General features: G+C 46.5%; 1 protein-coding gene across 3 annotated transcripts in view; it reads right to left on the reverse strand.

The window, feature by feature from the left end:
* Positions 1 to 1,626: 1,626 nt before the first annotated feature.
* The window catches only part of GLTPD2 (glycolipid transfer protein domain containing 2), a 35,746-nt gene continuing 22,513 nt past the window's right edge, over positions 1,627 to 14,859 (reverse strand). The window contains exons 1-4 of one of the 3 annotated variants that reach the window (XM_077470729.1): positions 12,490 to 12,520; positions 11,476 to 11,561; positions 3,747 to 3,937; positions 1,627 to 2,396 (exon numbers count right to left, since the gene is read on the reverse strand). In XM_077470729.1, coding sequence (XP_077326855.1) covers positions 1,871 to 2,396; positions 3,747 to 3,937; positions 11,476 to 11,561; positions 12,490 to 12,505 — 819 coding nt within the window. In that variant the 5' untranslated portion in view covers positions 12,506 to 12,520 and the 3' untranslated portion in view covers positions 1,627 to 1,870. Of the gene's footprint in view, positions 2,397 to 3,746; positions 3,938 to 11,475; positions 11,562 to 12,489; positions 12,521 to 14,859 lie in introns of those variants that run through there. The other 2 variants (XM_077470731.1, XM_077470730.1) reach the window with 2 other exon arrangements.

The raw sequence follows: 14,859 nt of genomic DNA on the forward strand, positions 1-14,859 counted from the left end.
CCATAACTGCAAGGGGCAATGTGATGGGACTCTGTGATTGTTAGGGGCTTTGTAATGTAAAGAGGCACTGTGATTTAAAGGGGACTGCACTTTTAAAGGGGTGCTGTAATCTTTGCTGTGCCCCTTTGCAGTGTAGTCTCCTTTATATTACAGTGCTCCTTTACAGTGCAGTCCCTGTTACATTAATTTAAAGGGGACTGCATTGTAAAGGGGCACTGTAATGTAAAGGGTGGCTGTGATGTGAAGGGGAACTGAGGATACTGTGGCACAGCTGTGGACTGACTCTGTGAATATCCGATCGTGTGTGGGCTAGTCCAATAGTTTTTCGAAAAAAAATCCAACGGACCTAGAAATAAAACATGTTTCAAATCTATCCGACTGACTCAATTCCGACGGACTAAAAATCTGGAAAACCGTTCGTCTGTGTGCTGGTCCGACAGACCAAATATGACGCAAGGGCAGCTATTCGCTACTGGCTATTGAACTTCCTTGTTTAGCCCCGTTTATGTCATCACGTTCAAAACGAATGGACTTTCGATTGGACTTAGTCCGTTCATGTGTGGCCAAGTCCGTTCGTTCGGAAAGTCCGTCAGAACTCCGCTGAAAGTCCGTCAGGAAGACCGTCGGACTTAGTCTACCGGAAACTCCGGTCATGTGTATGCGGCATAAGACATACCTTGAAAATGCCCCTTTAGGCTTGAATTCCTTCCTAAGATATAGTCATGCACATCCTGATAGGTGAGGGTGCCTAGGCACTGCCGTGCCTACAGCTTCATAGGTGTACATCTACAGTGTGAGATCCAAGACACTGCTGCCTCTGACTGGTGATTTGAAGACTAGCAGTTTCTTTACTGCTTAGGCACAACTGACATGTCTAAATGTTCCCTTTAACAAAGCAAATCTTTCTTTTTTGATTTCAACTTTAACTTTACTGTTCAACTTTATCTTGGATAAATATCCAGACCCCTATATAAGCCCTTGTACACAGGGTCGGACATTCCGACAACCAAATCCGTCGGATTTTGTCAGTCGGATTTTGTCAGTCGGATTTTGTCCGACGGATTTTGTCCGAAACTGTTGTATACACACGGCCAGACAAAGTTGTCGGAATGTCCGATCGTTCAGAACGTGATGACGTTATTTCGTTACGACGGGACTACGTTCACGCTAGTAGCAAATAGCTTTGGTGTAGGAATTTGATCTGAGCATGCGTGGCACTTTGTCCGATCGGAATTCTCTACACATGATCGGAGTATGTCCAATCGGAGCATTTTGACGGAAAATTTTACCAATAAGTTGGAAAACTTGGTCTGTCGGATACTCCGACGGAAACAGTCCGATGGAGACCACACACAGTCGGAATATCCGACAAAACAGTCCGATCGGACACATTCCGTCTGAATCTCCGACCGTGTGTACAAGGGTTAAAGCCTGGTTAAGGATCTGGGCTCTTTCTCATGGAACTGGCTCTATGGTAAAGCCACTTATGGAGGAGCAAATTTGGGGTGGTATTTTCTGCAGCAATGACCTTTTATGTGCCAAGACTTCTGTTGTGTGGTTGAAATACTTCTTGTTCAAAATAAAAAAATAAGAATGTGGTTGAAGGTATTTGCAGGTACCACAACATATTTTGCTTTACCAGCAATGGCAATTTCACTTTAATTTACATTAAAACCCATTGTTGGCATCAACCCATCTTGTGCTCTTTTGGCCAGGAAACCACAGTTCAAAGAGGCCTTCTGATCCCATTTTGAAGAACACCTTTTTGCCTCATTGCTCCTGAGTTTGACCCAAGTTCTATACATGCTAGAGGACATTTAGTAAGTGAATAAAGTATCTCAATTCAAATATATGTCCTTCAAAGTTGATTTTATGGTAAGTCCAACATGTTATTGATTGTATAGAGGTCTTGTGTGATGTTGTAGACTTTAACTATGGAATCCACAGTGGTCAAGAGGACAACTTTTGCTTCGTTGTGGTCCTGGACACATATTAATTTGTACATCTCCTCCAGAGGAGGCATGGCCAAAAATGCCACTTCAGCTATCTGCCGGATGAACCAGCTGTGGTAATGGGACAAAGTCTTGTGGTAGGCATCGGCACACATTTCTGAAGTCCTGCCCTGGCCAGGACTGGAGCCCACTTCGTAAAGAAAGACTTCCAGCCATTTAAGGGCTCTGTGCATGCGCAAGAGTGTCCGGCAGCCTGAGGGCACCCGATTGGAAGGCAGATATTTAAAGTTCACCACCTCGTTCTCCAATTCATATTTTATCATTGACTTGATTGTTTTGTAGCTGTTCCCATTTTCGCCATCTAGATATCCTTGGAGGATGTTGATTTTGGTTGTTGTTTCATGAGAAATAAAGGTGAAAACAGAACCCATCGAATCCATGAACCTAAGATAAAAGTGGTAAAGGTCAATGCGCAGATTCATTGCTCCTCCTGTCCTTGTCACCCTGCAAGAGGAGGACAGACTCATACCCCCTTTCTTTCTGTATCACCCTACAGGAGGAGGACGGACTCATAACTCCCTTCTGTCTGTGTCACCCTGCAGGAGGAGGACAGACTCATAACCCCCTTCTGTCTGTGTCACCCTGCAGGAGGAGGACAGACTCATAGCCCCCTTCTGTCTGTATCACCCTGCAGGAGGAGGACAGACTCATAGCTCCCTTCTGTCTGTATCACCCTGCAGGAGGAGGACAGACTCATAGCCCCCCTTCTGTCTGCAGGAGGAGGACAGACTCATAGCCCCCTTCTGTCTGTATCACCCTACAGGAGGAGGAGGACAGGCTCATAGCTCCCTTCTGTCTGTATCACCCTGCAGGAGGAGGACAGACTCATAGCTCCCTTCTGTCTGTATCACCCTGCAGGAGGAGGACAGACTCATAGCCCCTTCTGTCTGTATCACCCTGCAGGAGGAGGACAGACTCATAGCTCCCTTCTGTCTGCAGGAGGAGGACAGACTCATAGCACCCTTCTGTCTGTATCACCCTGCAGGAGGAGGACAGACTCATAGCCCCTTCTGTCTGTATCACCCTGCAGGAGGAGGACAGACTCATAGCTCCCTTCTGTCTGTATCACCCTGCAGGAGGAGGACAGACTCATAGCTCCCTTCTGTCTGTATCACCCTGCAGGAGGAGGGCAGACTCATAGCTCCCTTCTGTCTGTATCACCCTGCAGGAGGAGGACAGACTCATAGCTCCCTTCTGTCTGTATCACCCTGCAGGTGGAGGACAGCCTCATAGCCCCCTTCTGTCTGTATCACCCTGCAGGAGGAGGACAGACCCATAGCTCCCTTCTGTCTGTATCACCCTGCAGGAGGAGGACAGACTCATAGCCCCCTTCTGTCTGTATCACCCTGCAGGAGGAGGACAGACTCATAGCTCCCTTCTGTCTGTATCACCCTGCAGGAGGAGGACAGACTCATAGCTCCCTTCTGTCTGCAGGAGGAGGACAGACTCATAGCTCCCTTCTGTCTGTATCACCCTGCAGGAGGAGGACAGACTCATAGCTCCCTTCTGTCTGTATCACCCTGCAGGAGGAGGACAGACTCATAGCTCCCTTCTGTCTGTATCCCCCTGCAGGAGGAGGACAGACTCATATCCCCCTTCTGTCTGTATCACCCTGCAGGAGGAGGACAGACTCATAGCTCCCTTCTGTCTGTATCACCCTGCAGGAGGAGGACAGACTCATAGCTCCCTTCTGTCTGTATCCCCCTGCAGGAGGAGGAATGATATGTAACTCACTTGATCAGTTCTCTCCATCCCTCTAAGTAATGTTGCAGTAAGATCTCATTGTCGGTTGTCATACTGTCATGAAAGGATTGCAACATTTTTCCGATCTGGAAATTCTTCCCCTTGCAGTTCTTCTTAGATTGTTCTATCACTCGCAGGTAGGATGACTCTTCCTTAAAGGACTCCACACCCTTTTCCTGCTCCTGTAAGAAGACAGAATTTTGTGACAACCATTGAGTAATCTCACAATTACAAAATGTTCAGATATTTGTAATTATCCACATGAAAAGCTCATTTGCATTTTAGTAAAAAATCTTATCAGTTTGCTTTGAAACATGAGACACCAAACAAAACTGTTAGGTCCAATACACCAAGCAATATGAATACACAGGGGTCTATTTGCTAAAACTGAAGAGTGAAAAATCTGGTTCAGTTGTGCATGGTAGTTAGGGCTCAAGTCATGCATGGGAACGGAGTTCCTGTAATTTTTCCACAACAGGAACTCAGTTCCCATTAGCTGCCGTGTCCTGCAAGACTTTGAAGTATGTGAGGTGTGTGGCAGGTGCTACACACAGCTCGCAATAGTAAGTGCCGCACACCAGGGGTGGAATGACCATTCGGGCATTGGCAGTAGGGGGCCCCATGACAGCTTCCTCTTCGATCTACCTGTCAATCACAGCTAGCTGACAGGTAGATCAGGTCCCTGATGCTAAGAGATTGTATTTAGTCAGACCTCTTGTGATGCTCTCCTCCCCGCCGGCTCCTCCTGATTTTCTGTCTCCTTACCCCCCCCCAGTCTCCTGCATACTTTCTCTGTGTGTCCCGCTGAATCCCCCCCCCCCTATCTTCAGTGCCATATGATGAGAGAACCCAGAGGAGGAGCACAGCTATTCTGCACACAGGACATGCAGGGAGAGAGGCGAGCTGAGGGAGGAACATCAGTTTGGGGTGGTAAGCTGAGCACAATACCTGGCAAAGTTTAATGCCAGGAGGGAAGTTTATGTGGAAATATGTGAAGGGTTGGAATAGCAGAGAGTGTGTGTTGGAGCCCCTGCAGAGTTTGCAGCCCCCCAAGCTAACATACATCTCCTAAGCAGGAACACATCACTATTTCCCCAAGCATTCTGTCCAGATAATGTGCAGTTCATTTATGACCTTTCTGTTTAACCCTGTGTTATCCAAACTCTGTTCAATGAAAAGTGTAAACTCACCACATAAACACTCTATATACAAAATAACATTCCCCAATAAAGATCAGAACATGATGTTCACATTTGCATGGAAGCACAATTGAATGAATGCTGATTATTCAGAGAATTGCCGTATTTATGTTTATTGAGGATTGTTTTTTTTATGTACTAACAGCTTCATACACACAATACGTAAATTGGATGAAAAATACCACTTTTGAAGCATTTGTGCATATGAGCGTATCATTTATTTATTTTTTGGTGGGCGAGTGGATCTTGGGTGGGAGTTCCCAAACTTTTTTCCCCAGGACTTGACCCCCGCTTTTGCGCCGCTTTTCAGGCCCTTTTGAGGCGTTAGTGGTGCACTTTTTTGAAGGTCACATGACTCAAAAAAGAACCAGAAAACTCACTAACTCCTACCCTCCCGGCCAGGAGAGAGCCTACCTGGTTAATTTTAACCTGCTTACACCCTGACCCATTGTCACAAGAAGTGAAAGTGATGTGAAAATCCCAAATTTTGAGTTGTCCCCAGAACAAAAGTAGAAGGGAAATCTTATTATAGAGACAACTGTTATGGTGACCACTGTCTAAACCCTTGTACACACGGTCGGAGATTCCGACGGAATGTGTCCGATCGGACCGTTTTGTCGGATATTCCGACTGTGTGTGGTCTACATCAGACTGTTTCCGTCGGAGTATCCGACGGACCAAGTTTTCCAAGTTGGTAAAATTTTCCGACAAAATGCTCCGATCGGACATACTCCGATCATGTGTAGAGAATTCCGATCGGACAAAGTGCCACGCATGCTCAGATCAAATTCCTACACCAAAGCTATTGGCTACTAGCGTGAACGTAGTCCCGTCGTAACGAAATAACGTCATCACGTCGGATTTTCCGACAACTTTGTCCGACCGTGTGTATGCAACAGTTTCGGACAAAATCCGTTGGACAAAATCCGTCGGATTTGGTTGTCGGAATCTCCAACCGTGTGTACAAGGGCTAAGAGAAAATATTCATCTTACTTCTAGTTGTGTCTTTAAAAGAATAACTGAAGGAAATTCTCCCCAATGGGGCACAGATAGCAAAAGAAAACTTGATGGGTGTTTTAATCATGTTCCAAAAATTAAAAAGTGTTGCCTTTGATAAACTTGTTGGCGGGTTTGGTGCCCTTTATGTGTTATCCCTCCTCTGGTGAGGTAGTTGGTGGAGTCTTTGCTTTTGTTTTTTAATACCAGCTGTGGGTGGGAAGAGTAGTTTGGGAATGCAAACAGGTCACCCCTAACCAACACCATGCGGGTGTGTGGCCTGGGCATAAGTGTGGAGAGAGCCCTGCAGGACTGAACTGTCAGATGAATTAGTCATGGGCACATTAGAGAGAAAGTGGAAGAACCTTGCTACCCCTGACCTTCACTTAGAAGGTCCGCGGCTTGGTTTAGGATGGCCTTGAAGCCTAGGATGGAGAGATACCCTGTGCATGGAATGACCTAAGAAACTGGAAACAACCGGAAAGATGGCTGGTTGCAACGGTACTGTGTATTAATACTGCATGTTCTGCACTGTGATTATTTATCATGAAGCGGATGTATTGCTATATGTTGATGCAGTAAATCATTAAAAATCAATTGGACTGGACATTCTTTATTGGAGGTAACAGGCCTTAGGCCGGGAATATGTGAAGCGATGGGCCTCAGACCAGGAGAGTGGGTGACACAAGATGGCAAAGCATCTCCAAAAAAAGGCAGGCATGTGACTATCCCATCTGAAGAAGCATGGCAGTTCCAGTACCAACTTGGCTTTAACCACTGTCCAATACAGGTCACATGCATGCCTGAAGTAGAATTTCATAAAAATATAGACAGAATGAGGAAGGTTAGAGAGGTCAATGATCAAGTGATCAAATATGGAGGGCCTCAAATGTGGCTTCTGATAAAACCAAAGGACTGCTCTTTACAATCAACATTTGTAATTCTACAAATACTATTAGAGCATGTGGACATGCTGCAAGAGTGGCCAGAGACCAGAGATATGTTTAAGAAGACTGTCAGAGAGTAGGAGCATGCTACAGAAGACTAGTAGAACCTTCAAACATGTTGCAGAAATGGTTAGAAACTGGGTATGTGCTACAGGTGACTGTTAGGACTGTCCACACAGATGGTCAAAACAGGCAGTTTTCAATAGCCACCCATCTGCCTGCCTCCAGGGGAGCATGGTGGCCACTCAGATGAGTACATATCGTGACAGCCTCAATGTGAAGCATTTTAACTTGGCAGACAGAGTTAAGAACCATCCCAAACTCTTGGCTATTGGTTGTGGTATCTCCTGAATGCCTGCAAACCACCTCTGATCCACCACAGATAATTTTTCAAAGGGGTGGTAGGGAGTGATGCTAGTGAAAACCTAGCCTAATGCCGCATACACACAACCAGGCTTTTCGAGTGACTAGGTCCGACGGACTTTCGGCGGAATTCTGATGGAGTTCTGACAGAGTTCTGGCGGACTTTTCGAATGAACGGACTTGGCCACACACAATCACACCAAAGTCCGACGGATTCGAATGTGATGACGTATGACCGGACTAGAATAAGGAAGTTCATAGCCAGTAGCCAATAGCTGCCCCCGCGTTGGTTTTTGTCCATCGGACTAGCATACACACGAGCGGATTTCTCGGTAGGAACTAGGTCCGGCGGAGTTCCGGCGGAAAAATTTGAAACATGTTCCATTTCTAGAGTCTGTCGGATTTTTGCAAATCAAAAGTCCGCTGCAGCCCACACACGATCCAATGGTCTGCAGGAATCGTTCCGTCGGACCTTTGATGTCGAAAAATGTCCGGTCGTGTGTACGCGGCATTAGACATCAGGAACATACTATTTGAGACTGTCAGAAAGTGGGGAAATGTATACAGGAGACTATTAGAACATATGGATATGCTGCAAGAGTAGTCAGAGACCAGAGACCTGCTACAAGTGACTGTCATTGAGTGGGAACATGCTATGGGGCTTTATTATCTTCAGCAATGACCTTTCATGAGCAAGGACTTCCTGGTCTGTGGCCAAAACCCTTTCTGTTCTCAAAAGAACTGATATGAGGGCCATTGAAGGTATTTGCGGATGTCACAACATATTTCGCTACATAAGTAATAGTAATTTCCATACTTTGATAGACATGGCAGGTTCACTTTAATTGACAATGACATCCATTGTTGGCTTTAAACCATCGTGTCCTCTTTTGGCCAGGAGGCCACAGTTGAACAGAGACCTTATGATCCCATTGTGAATTACACAGTTTTGCTTTCTTTTTCCTGAGCTTGAACCAAAATTGATAGAGTATATTTTAGAGGACATTTAGTAAGTAAATAAAGAATCTCAAGCCACATATATGTGTTATATGTTATAGTTGGCTTTAATGGTGGGTCCAACATATTATTGATTGTATAGAGCTCTTGCGTGATAGTGCAAACTTTAACTATGGAATCCACAGTGGTCAAGAGGACAACTTTAGCTTCTCAACTCCACCTTGTTCTCTTCTAGCCAGGAGACCACAATTGACAAAAAGACCTTCTGTTGTCATTTTGAAAACAATTTTGCTTCTGAGCTTGACCCAGAATCAATACATGCTAGAGGACATTTGGTAAGAAAGTAAAGTATCTCAAGCCATACATGTTCTTCAGAGTTGGCTTTCATGGTAGGTCCAATATGTTATCATTTGCATAGAGCTCTTGCATGGTGTTGTATTTTACAACATGTCTTACTGTATAAATTTTTTCAGTGAGTCTGTTGCAGTCTCTTACCTGAAGATCCTGCTAGTAATAGTATTTCCTGTTGCAGACTGACAATGCTAGGCCAGCCTCACAATTAGCAGCAGCATTGTCAGCCTGCTGTGTAAACTTCTTCAGGTGCCCTTTGGACTATCAGGTCTCTCATACAGCCAGCCCAATGGCCAACTTAAGACATATGCACCGTTGCTGCAAATTGGGAGTTAACATTGTAAGCCTGCAACTGGAACTGCTGTTACTGGCGGGATATCCAGATATAGGATTAAGAAACATATATACAATGAGATATGATGGCAAATAAGCTGAAGAATAGATGTTGGGTTCACATACGTTTTAAGGCCTTTTGCACCAGGGGCCATCCATCTGCATATTGGATAAAAATTCTGGTACGTCCTTGATACAGCGATCAGCCCCATCCAGCCATAATCTGTCATAGACTTTGACAGGCTGTAACAGGGCTGGATGCTGCACCTGTCCCTCATGGATTTACAAAATCGCTGGCAGGGACGTAGTGCAGTGGTGTATTTTGGTTTTGTCCTGCCCTAGTCAAGACTAAAATCGGACGCCCCCCTCATCTAAATTTGTCTCACCCTTCCTTCTCAAGTGGCTATTTCGGGGCCCCTGGTAGCTGTGCGGGGTCCCCGGTAGCTGTGCGGGGCCTCTGGTGGCTGTGAAGAGCCTCTGGTGGCTTTGCGGGCTCCCTGGTGGCTGTGCAGGGCCTCTGGTGGCTGTGTGGGGCCTCTGGTGGCTGTGCAGGGTCCCTGGTGGCTGTGAAGGGCCTCTGGTGGCTGTGAAGGGCCTCTGGTGGCTGTGAAGGGCCTCTGGTGGCTTTGCGGGATCCCTGGTGGCTGTGCGAGGCCTCTGGTGGCTTTGTGGGGCCTCTGGTGGCTATGCGGGGCATCTGGTGGCTGTGCGGAGTACCTGGTGGCTGTGCGGAGTACCTGGTGGCTGTGCGGAGTCCCTGGTGGCTGTGTGGAGTCCCTGGTGGCTGTGTGCGTAGTCCCTGGTGGCTGTGTGCGTAGTCCCTGGTGGCTGTGCAGGGTACATGATGGATGTGCGGGGTCCCTGTTGGTTGTGCAGGGTGCCTGATGGTTGTGCGGGGTCCCTGGTGGTTGTGCGGGGTCCCTGGTGGTTGTGCGGGGTCCCTGGTGGCTGTGTGCGGTCTGGGTTGGAGAAGTAAGCACATAGGCGAGTGGGGGGAGGGGGGTGGGGGCACCCCACACACACACAGGTAGGTGACACACACTTACCTCTCCTCCTAGGACATGATAGTCCACTGACACACATCACACATATGAGCCCCAATGGGTGACAGCAGGAACAGGAGAGTGGAGGGAGGTCAGAGTGCGCACTCTTCTCTGTGCGGGCGTCATCACGGCGACCAGAATTAGAGCCGCTCTCTCTTCTCCCTTCGGTTGACAGGAGAATAGGGAGGGGGGTGAGTGGGGGGAAAAACACAGACAGCCCGCAACTCTCCTCTCCCCTGTCACAGCACTGCTGCCTTTTCTTGCAAATGGAGAAGCGCTGTCACCGCTTTACACCGATGGGGGGGCGAGGCGGCTTGATAGCACCCACTAAAATTGCTTCCTGGTGCCACCCCTCTGGCGGGTGTCACCTGGGTGCGGTCCAGCCCCCCTCCCCCCCATAGCGACACCACTTGTCTGGGATTTAGCTGTACTCTCCTGATGGTGGTCCTGCATGCGGGAGGAGATTGCGGGTGCTTTTTTTTGTCCGGGGCGGCTTTTTTGATGCCCCCCTGCAAAAGGCCGCCCTAGTCCTGGGCCTTGTTGGCTTAGGCTAAAATACAGCACTGCTTCCATACCTTCATACAATGCAGTATTCAGCCCTGTCCATTCATAGCCTGCCATAGACTTTTTGACAGGCTGCCTGCAGCAGGGCTGGATGTTGCACCTGTCCCTCCTGGGCAGGCTAAAATACCAGGAGAAACACATTGCAGATGGGCGGCCCTGTATGCCAGGGGCCTAAGAGGGCTGAGAAAGCCTCTAGCCTGAGAGAGGACTGACTACTGGATCAGGGTCCAAGCACTGCCCAATAAGTATAATGGAACCACAAACAGAGTACCACCAATTCTTTGGCTCGTGGTTGCAGCTCGACCCAATTCACCTGACTGGGTCTCGTTTTGGCAACAGTGCTGCCTGCCAAATGTGACATGCTGTATAATTTTTTGCAAGGCATTACCTATGTCAACAAGGCCAAATTAAATCAAGGATTTCTTTCTCAATGTTGCCCTTTTTTATGTGACCCAGCACATGATCTGGCACTTCTTGGTAAAGAATGCACGTGCGCACTGCCGGCGACCCAGATATGCTGTGATTAAACACAGCACAAGCCAATCTGCGGCTGCCGGCGAATGGATGTCTGTTAGGCGAGGAGAGAGACAGGACAGAGCTCTGCCTATGTAAACAAAGCAGAGCTCTGTCCTGTCAGTGGGGAAGTGATGGATTTTGATTCCCTACAAAACGGCGGGTAAAATCCACCACATCCCTAAAACCACAACATAGTACACACATAAACACTGGCTAGGCACACAGTTAACCCTTTGATTGCCCTAGATGTTTTAACATTGCAGCCAGTGTGATTAGTACAGTAACAGTGCATATTTTTTACCACTGATCACTGTATTAGTGTCACTGGTTCCCACAAAGTGTCAGAGGCAGAGTGTCCACCGCAAAATCGCAGTCCCGCTATAAGTCGCTGATCGCCGTCATTTTTGCAGAACAAAAAAAATTGTGGGTGTAAACCCTAAGGGAGACTCACCCATACAGCCTCCTTAGCGATGACATCATTCTCAGTCTTGACACACGGTTTCCCATCCTCAATGCACTCATAAAGGGGAGTATCTGCTGTACAGGAGGACAAAGAGAAAACAAAAAAATAGTTAGCACCATTGGTTGAAAAGCAAAAGCGTAGGAAATGATACTGAGCTCCCTGGGTGAGGCGATGGGGGGCTCAGATGATGACATATGTGCCTTAACTTGATTGGCTGATATGACCATTCATGGACATGTCTATGCTCAGGGCCCGCTTTAATATTGATTGGGCCCTGGGCAAACATTTTCTTGCCCCCCCCCCCCCCCCCCCCCCCCCAGGCAATTTCACTCTCCACCTGCTCTGAGACATACAATAAATAGCAGATGGACTTAAAATCAGTTTACTGTATCAGATCAGGCAGCAATTGTGATTGGTTGTCAGCAGTTACAGCGTATCATTACTGCTTACTGACTGGTTGCTAGAGGTTACAGCACACATTACGGCTCACTGATTAGTTGCTAGAGCTTACAGCACATCATCTCCTCACTGCAGGGGAGCATGATATACATATGAATGTCGCCTTTATTTACATATCAATGCCACCGGCCACAGCTATTTACTTAGTATTGCAGCCGCTATTTACATATGAATGTCGGTTATTTACATGTAAACACAGGGTCTGCAGGTGAGTCATCTGTACACATCAACAGGGCAGGGCTGGGCAGCATTAGGACCAGCACTTCACACTGAGATATTGGGACACAGCACGGGACTAAAACTTCAAGGAACAAGGGAATTTAAACCTGGATAGTTGGCAAGTATGAGGCAGCTGTTTTGGGCCCCACAACAATGACAGGGCCCAGGGCAGTTGCCCCTTTTGCCCTGCCTTAAAGACGGCCCTGTCTATACTCGCCCTAAACTGTGCACATTTTGTTGCTTTCAAACAGCGTAGGACTCCCATGTGAAGTAATGCACCCCCTTTTTTGTTTTCTACTTTCCTACCCATGTCGTATTTCTTACCCCTCATCCCTAACATCGCGATTCCTCCATCCCAGTGCAGGAACTGCTCATCCCTCAAGGAATTTGGTAATACCGTTTGGGTCAAACACTGGGCCAGCTTTAACAAATATGTTTTTGGGTAATGCTGCATCATCAGGGTCCTTCTATGCACGATGGTTGAATGTTCTTTCACTACTTCTAATGTATATAGTGGACTCAGGCTGTTTGACGTCAAAGCTTATTGTGTTGTGATGTTCTCTGCTGTCCTCATATTGCTGCGTGGTTGTAAACCTCAGAAATGAAATATGAACAAGACAGTCATTTCTGTCTGCTGCCTCATTTCTCTGCAATCAGCACGAGTCACTTCTGACATTTTTTTCTGACACCAAGAAAAAAAAAGGTGACAGGAGAGGGACCTCCAGCTGATTGGCAGCCTCAGCTCTATTCCTGGGTGCTGTGTGAAGGGGTGTGTCTCTTCCCTCCAATCAGCTCTCAGAGCTCTCCTCACTGAGCTCTGCAGAGTGTAACTTCAGCTCTCCATTCCTTTTTTTCTGAACTCTCAGACGAGTGTTTAAAAAATTCTGAACTTTGAACAGATGTAGAGAAGAGAAGACTGCAGATAGACAGGTATAACTTATGTAGAAGGATTTGTTTCATCGTTGTGTATCACCTGGGGATAGTCACTTCACCGGTTATATGTAAGGGTTTACAACCAGGTTAATGAAAAATTAATCCAAAGTTTTTTCAAGTGGCATCGAGATGAGTTTCAGCAATTCCACGCTCCATATGTTCAATAGTTTGACCACCAGAAACTGTTATTATTAAATGCCACCAAACTGGCTTATCTGTTTTCTGAGTCAATGACCTATGAAAATGATGATGATGATCAATAAAGTCAAGAGTTCCTATATACATACTGTACATGCCCATGCAGGGCAAAGAAACAGGTTCACTTTAAAGAGGCTCTGTTAAGGCCCGTACACACGATCAGACTTTTTGACAACAAACATGCAAATGAGCTGTTTTAAGGCAACATCCAACTGTGTGTACGCTCCATCGGACAAACTTTTTCGGTTTTCATCTGACTTTTGTTGGCTGTGCAAACAGACAAACTTTCTGCCAACAAAAGTCAGATGGAGCAAAGTCTGATCATGTGTACACAAAACCATCGGACTTTTGTACAAAGTACAAACACGCATGCTCAGAACCAATGCAAAAGATCAGACAACAATACAGAAGTTGACCAAAGTTGGCAGTAAAGAGCAGAAAAACCACGTGATTTGGTGAAAGTTGGCTGAAAAAGTCCTGCCGTGTGTATGCAACACAAGTTCTCGGCCGACGCCCTTTGTACAAAAATCCACGGGAAAGTTTGTACAAAGTCCGATCGTGTGCATGAGGCTTTGGCCTCCAAAAAAATATACCCGACAGGACCCTGCAAGAGAAAAGCCATTAAGGCCCATACACACGATCTGACTTTCTTGATGACAAACATGCAAATTAGCTGTTTTGAGGCAACATCCGACCGTGTGTACGCTCCATCGGACAAACTTTTTTGGTTTTCATCTGACTTTTGTTGGCTGTGCGAACGGACAAACTTTTTGACAACATACGTCCGATGGAGCAAAGTCTGATCGTGTGTACACAAAACTATCGGACTTTTGTACAAAGTACAAACAGGCATGCTCAGAACCAATGTAAAAGATCAGACAACAATACAGAAGTTGACCAAAGGTGGCGCTGGAGTAATTAAACGTCCTCTTTTGAAGTGTCGTCAGTACGTTGAAACGTCACTACGTTTGTGTTTGTTGCCTAAAAAGTCTGATTGTGTATATGCAATACAAACTTACGGCCAACGCCCTTTGTACAAAAGTCCACAGGAAAGTTTGTACAAAGTCCGATCGTGTGTATGGAGCTTGACACTTACCACTCACGAGTCTATCTGAACTTCCATCTGTTTCAGCACTGCAGCCCCGCCAGTGTTAAGCCTCATACACACGATCAGACTTTGTACAAACTTTCTCGTGGATTTTTGAACAAAGGGCGTCGGCCGTGAACTTGTATTGCATACACACAGCAGGACTTTTTCAGCCAACTTTCACCAAATCATGTGGTTTTTCTGCTCTTTACCGCCACCTTTGGTCAAGTTCTGTATTGTTGTCTGATCTTTTGCATTGGTTCTGAGCATGCGTGTTTGTACTTTGTACAAAAGTCCTATGGTTTTCTGTACACACGATCAGACTTTGCTCCATCGAACTTTTGTTGCCGGAAAGTTTCTCCGTTCGCACAGCCAACAAAAGTCAGATGAAAACTGAAAAAGTTTGTCTGATGGAGCGTACACACGGTCGGATGTTGCCTTAAAACAGCTAATTTGCATGTTTGTTGTCAAAAAGT

This window comes from Lithobates pipiens, unplaced genomic scaffold, assembly GCF_037356315.1.
Source record: "Lithobates pipiens isolate NorthernLeopardFrog02 unplaced genomic scaffold, aLitPip1_a1.2 Scaffold_8, whole genome shotgun sequence".
In the NCBI taxonomy this organism is placed as follows: Eukaryota; Metazoa; Chordata; class Amphibia; order Anura; family Ranidae; genus Lithobates; species Lithobates pipiens.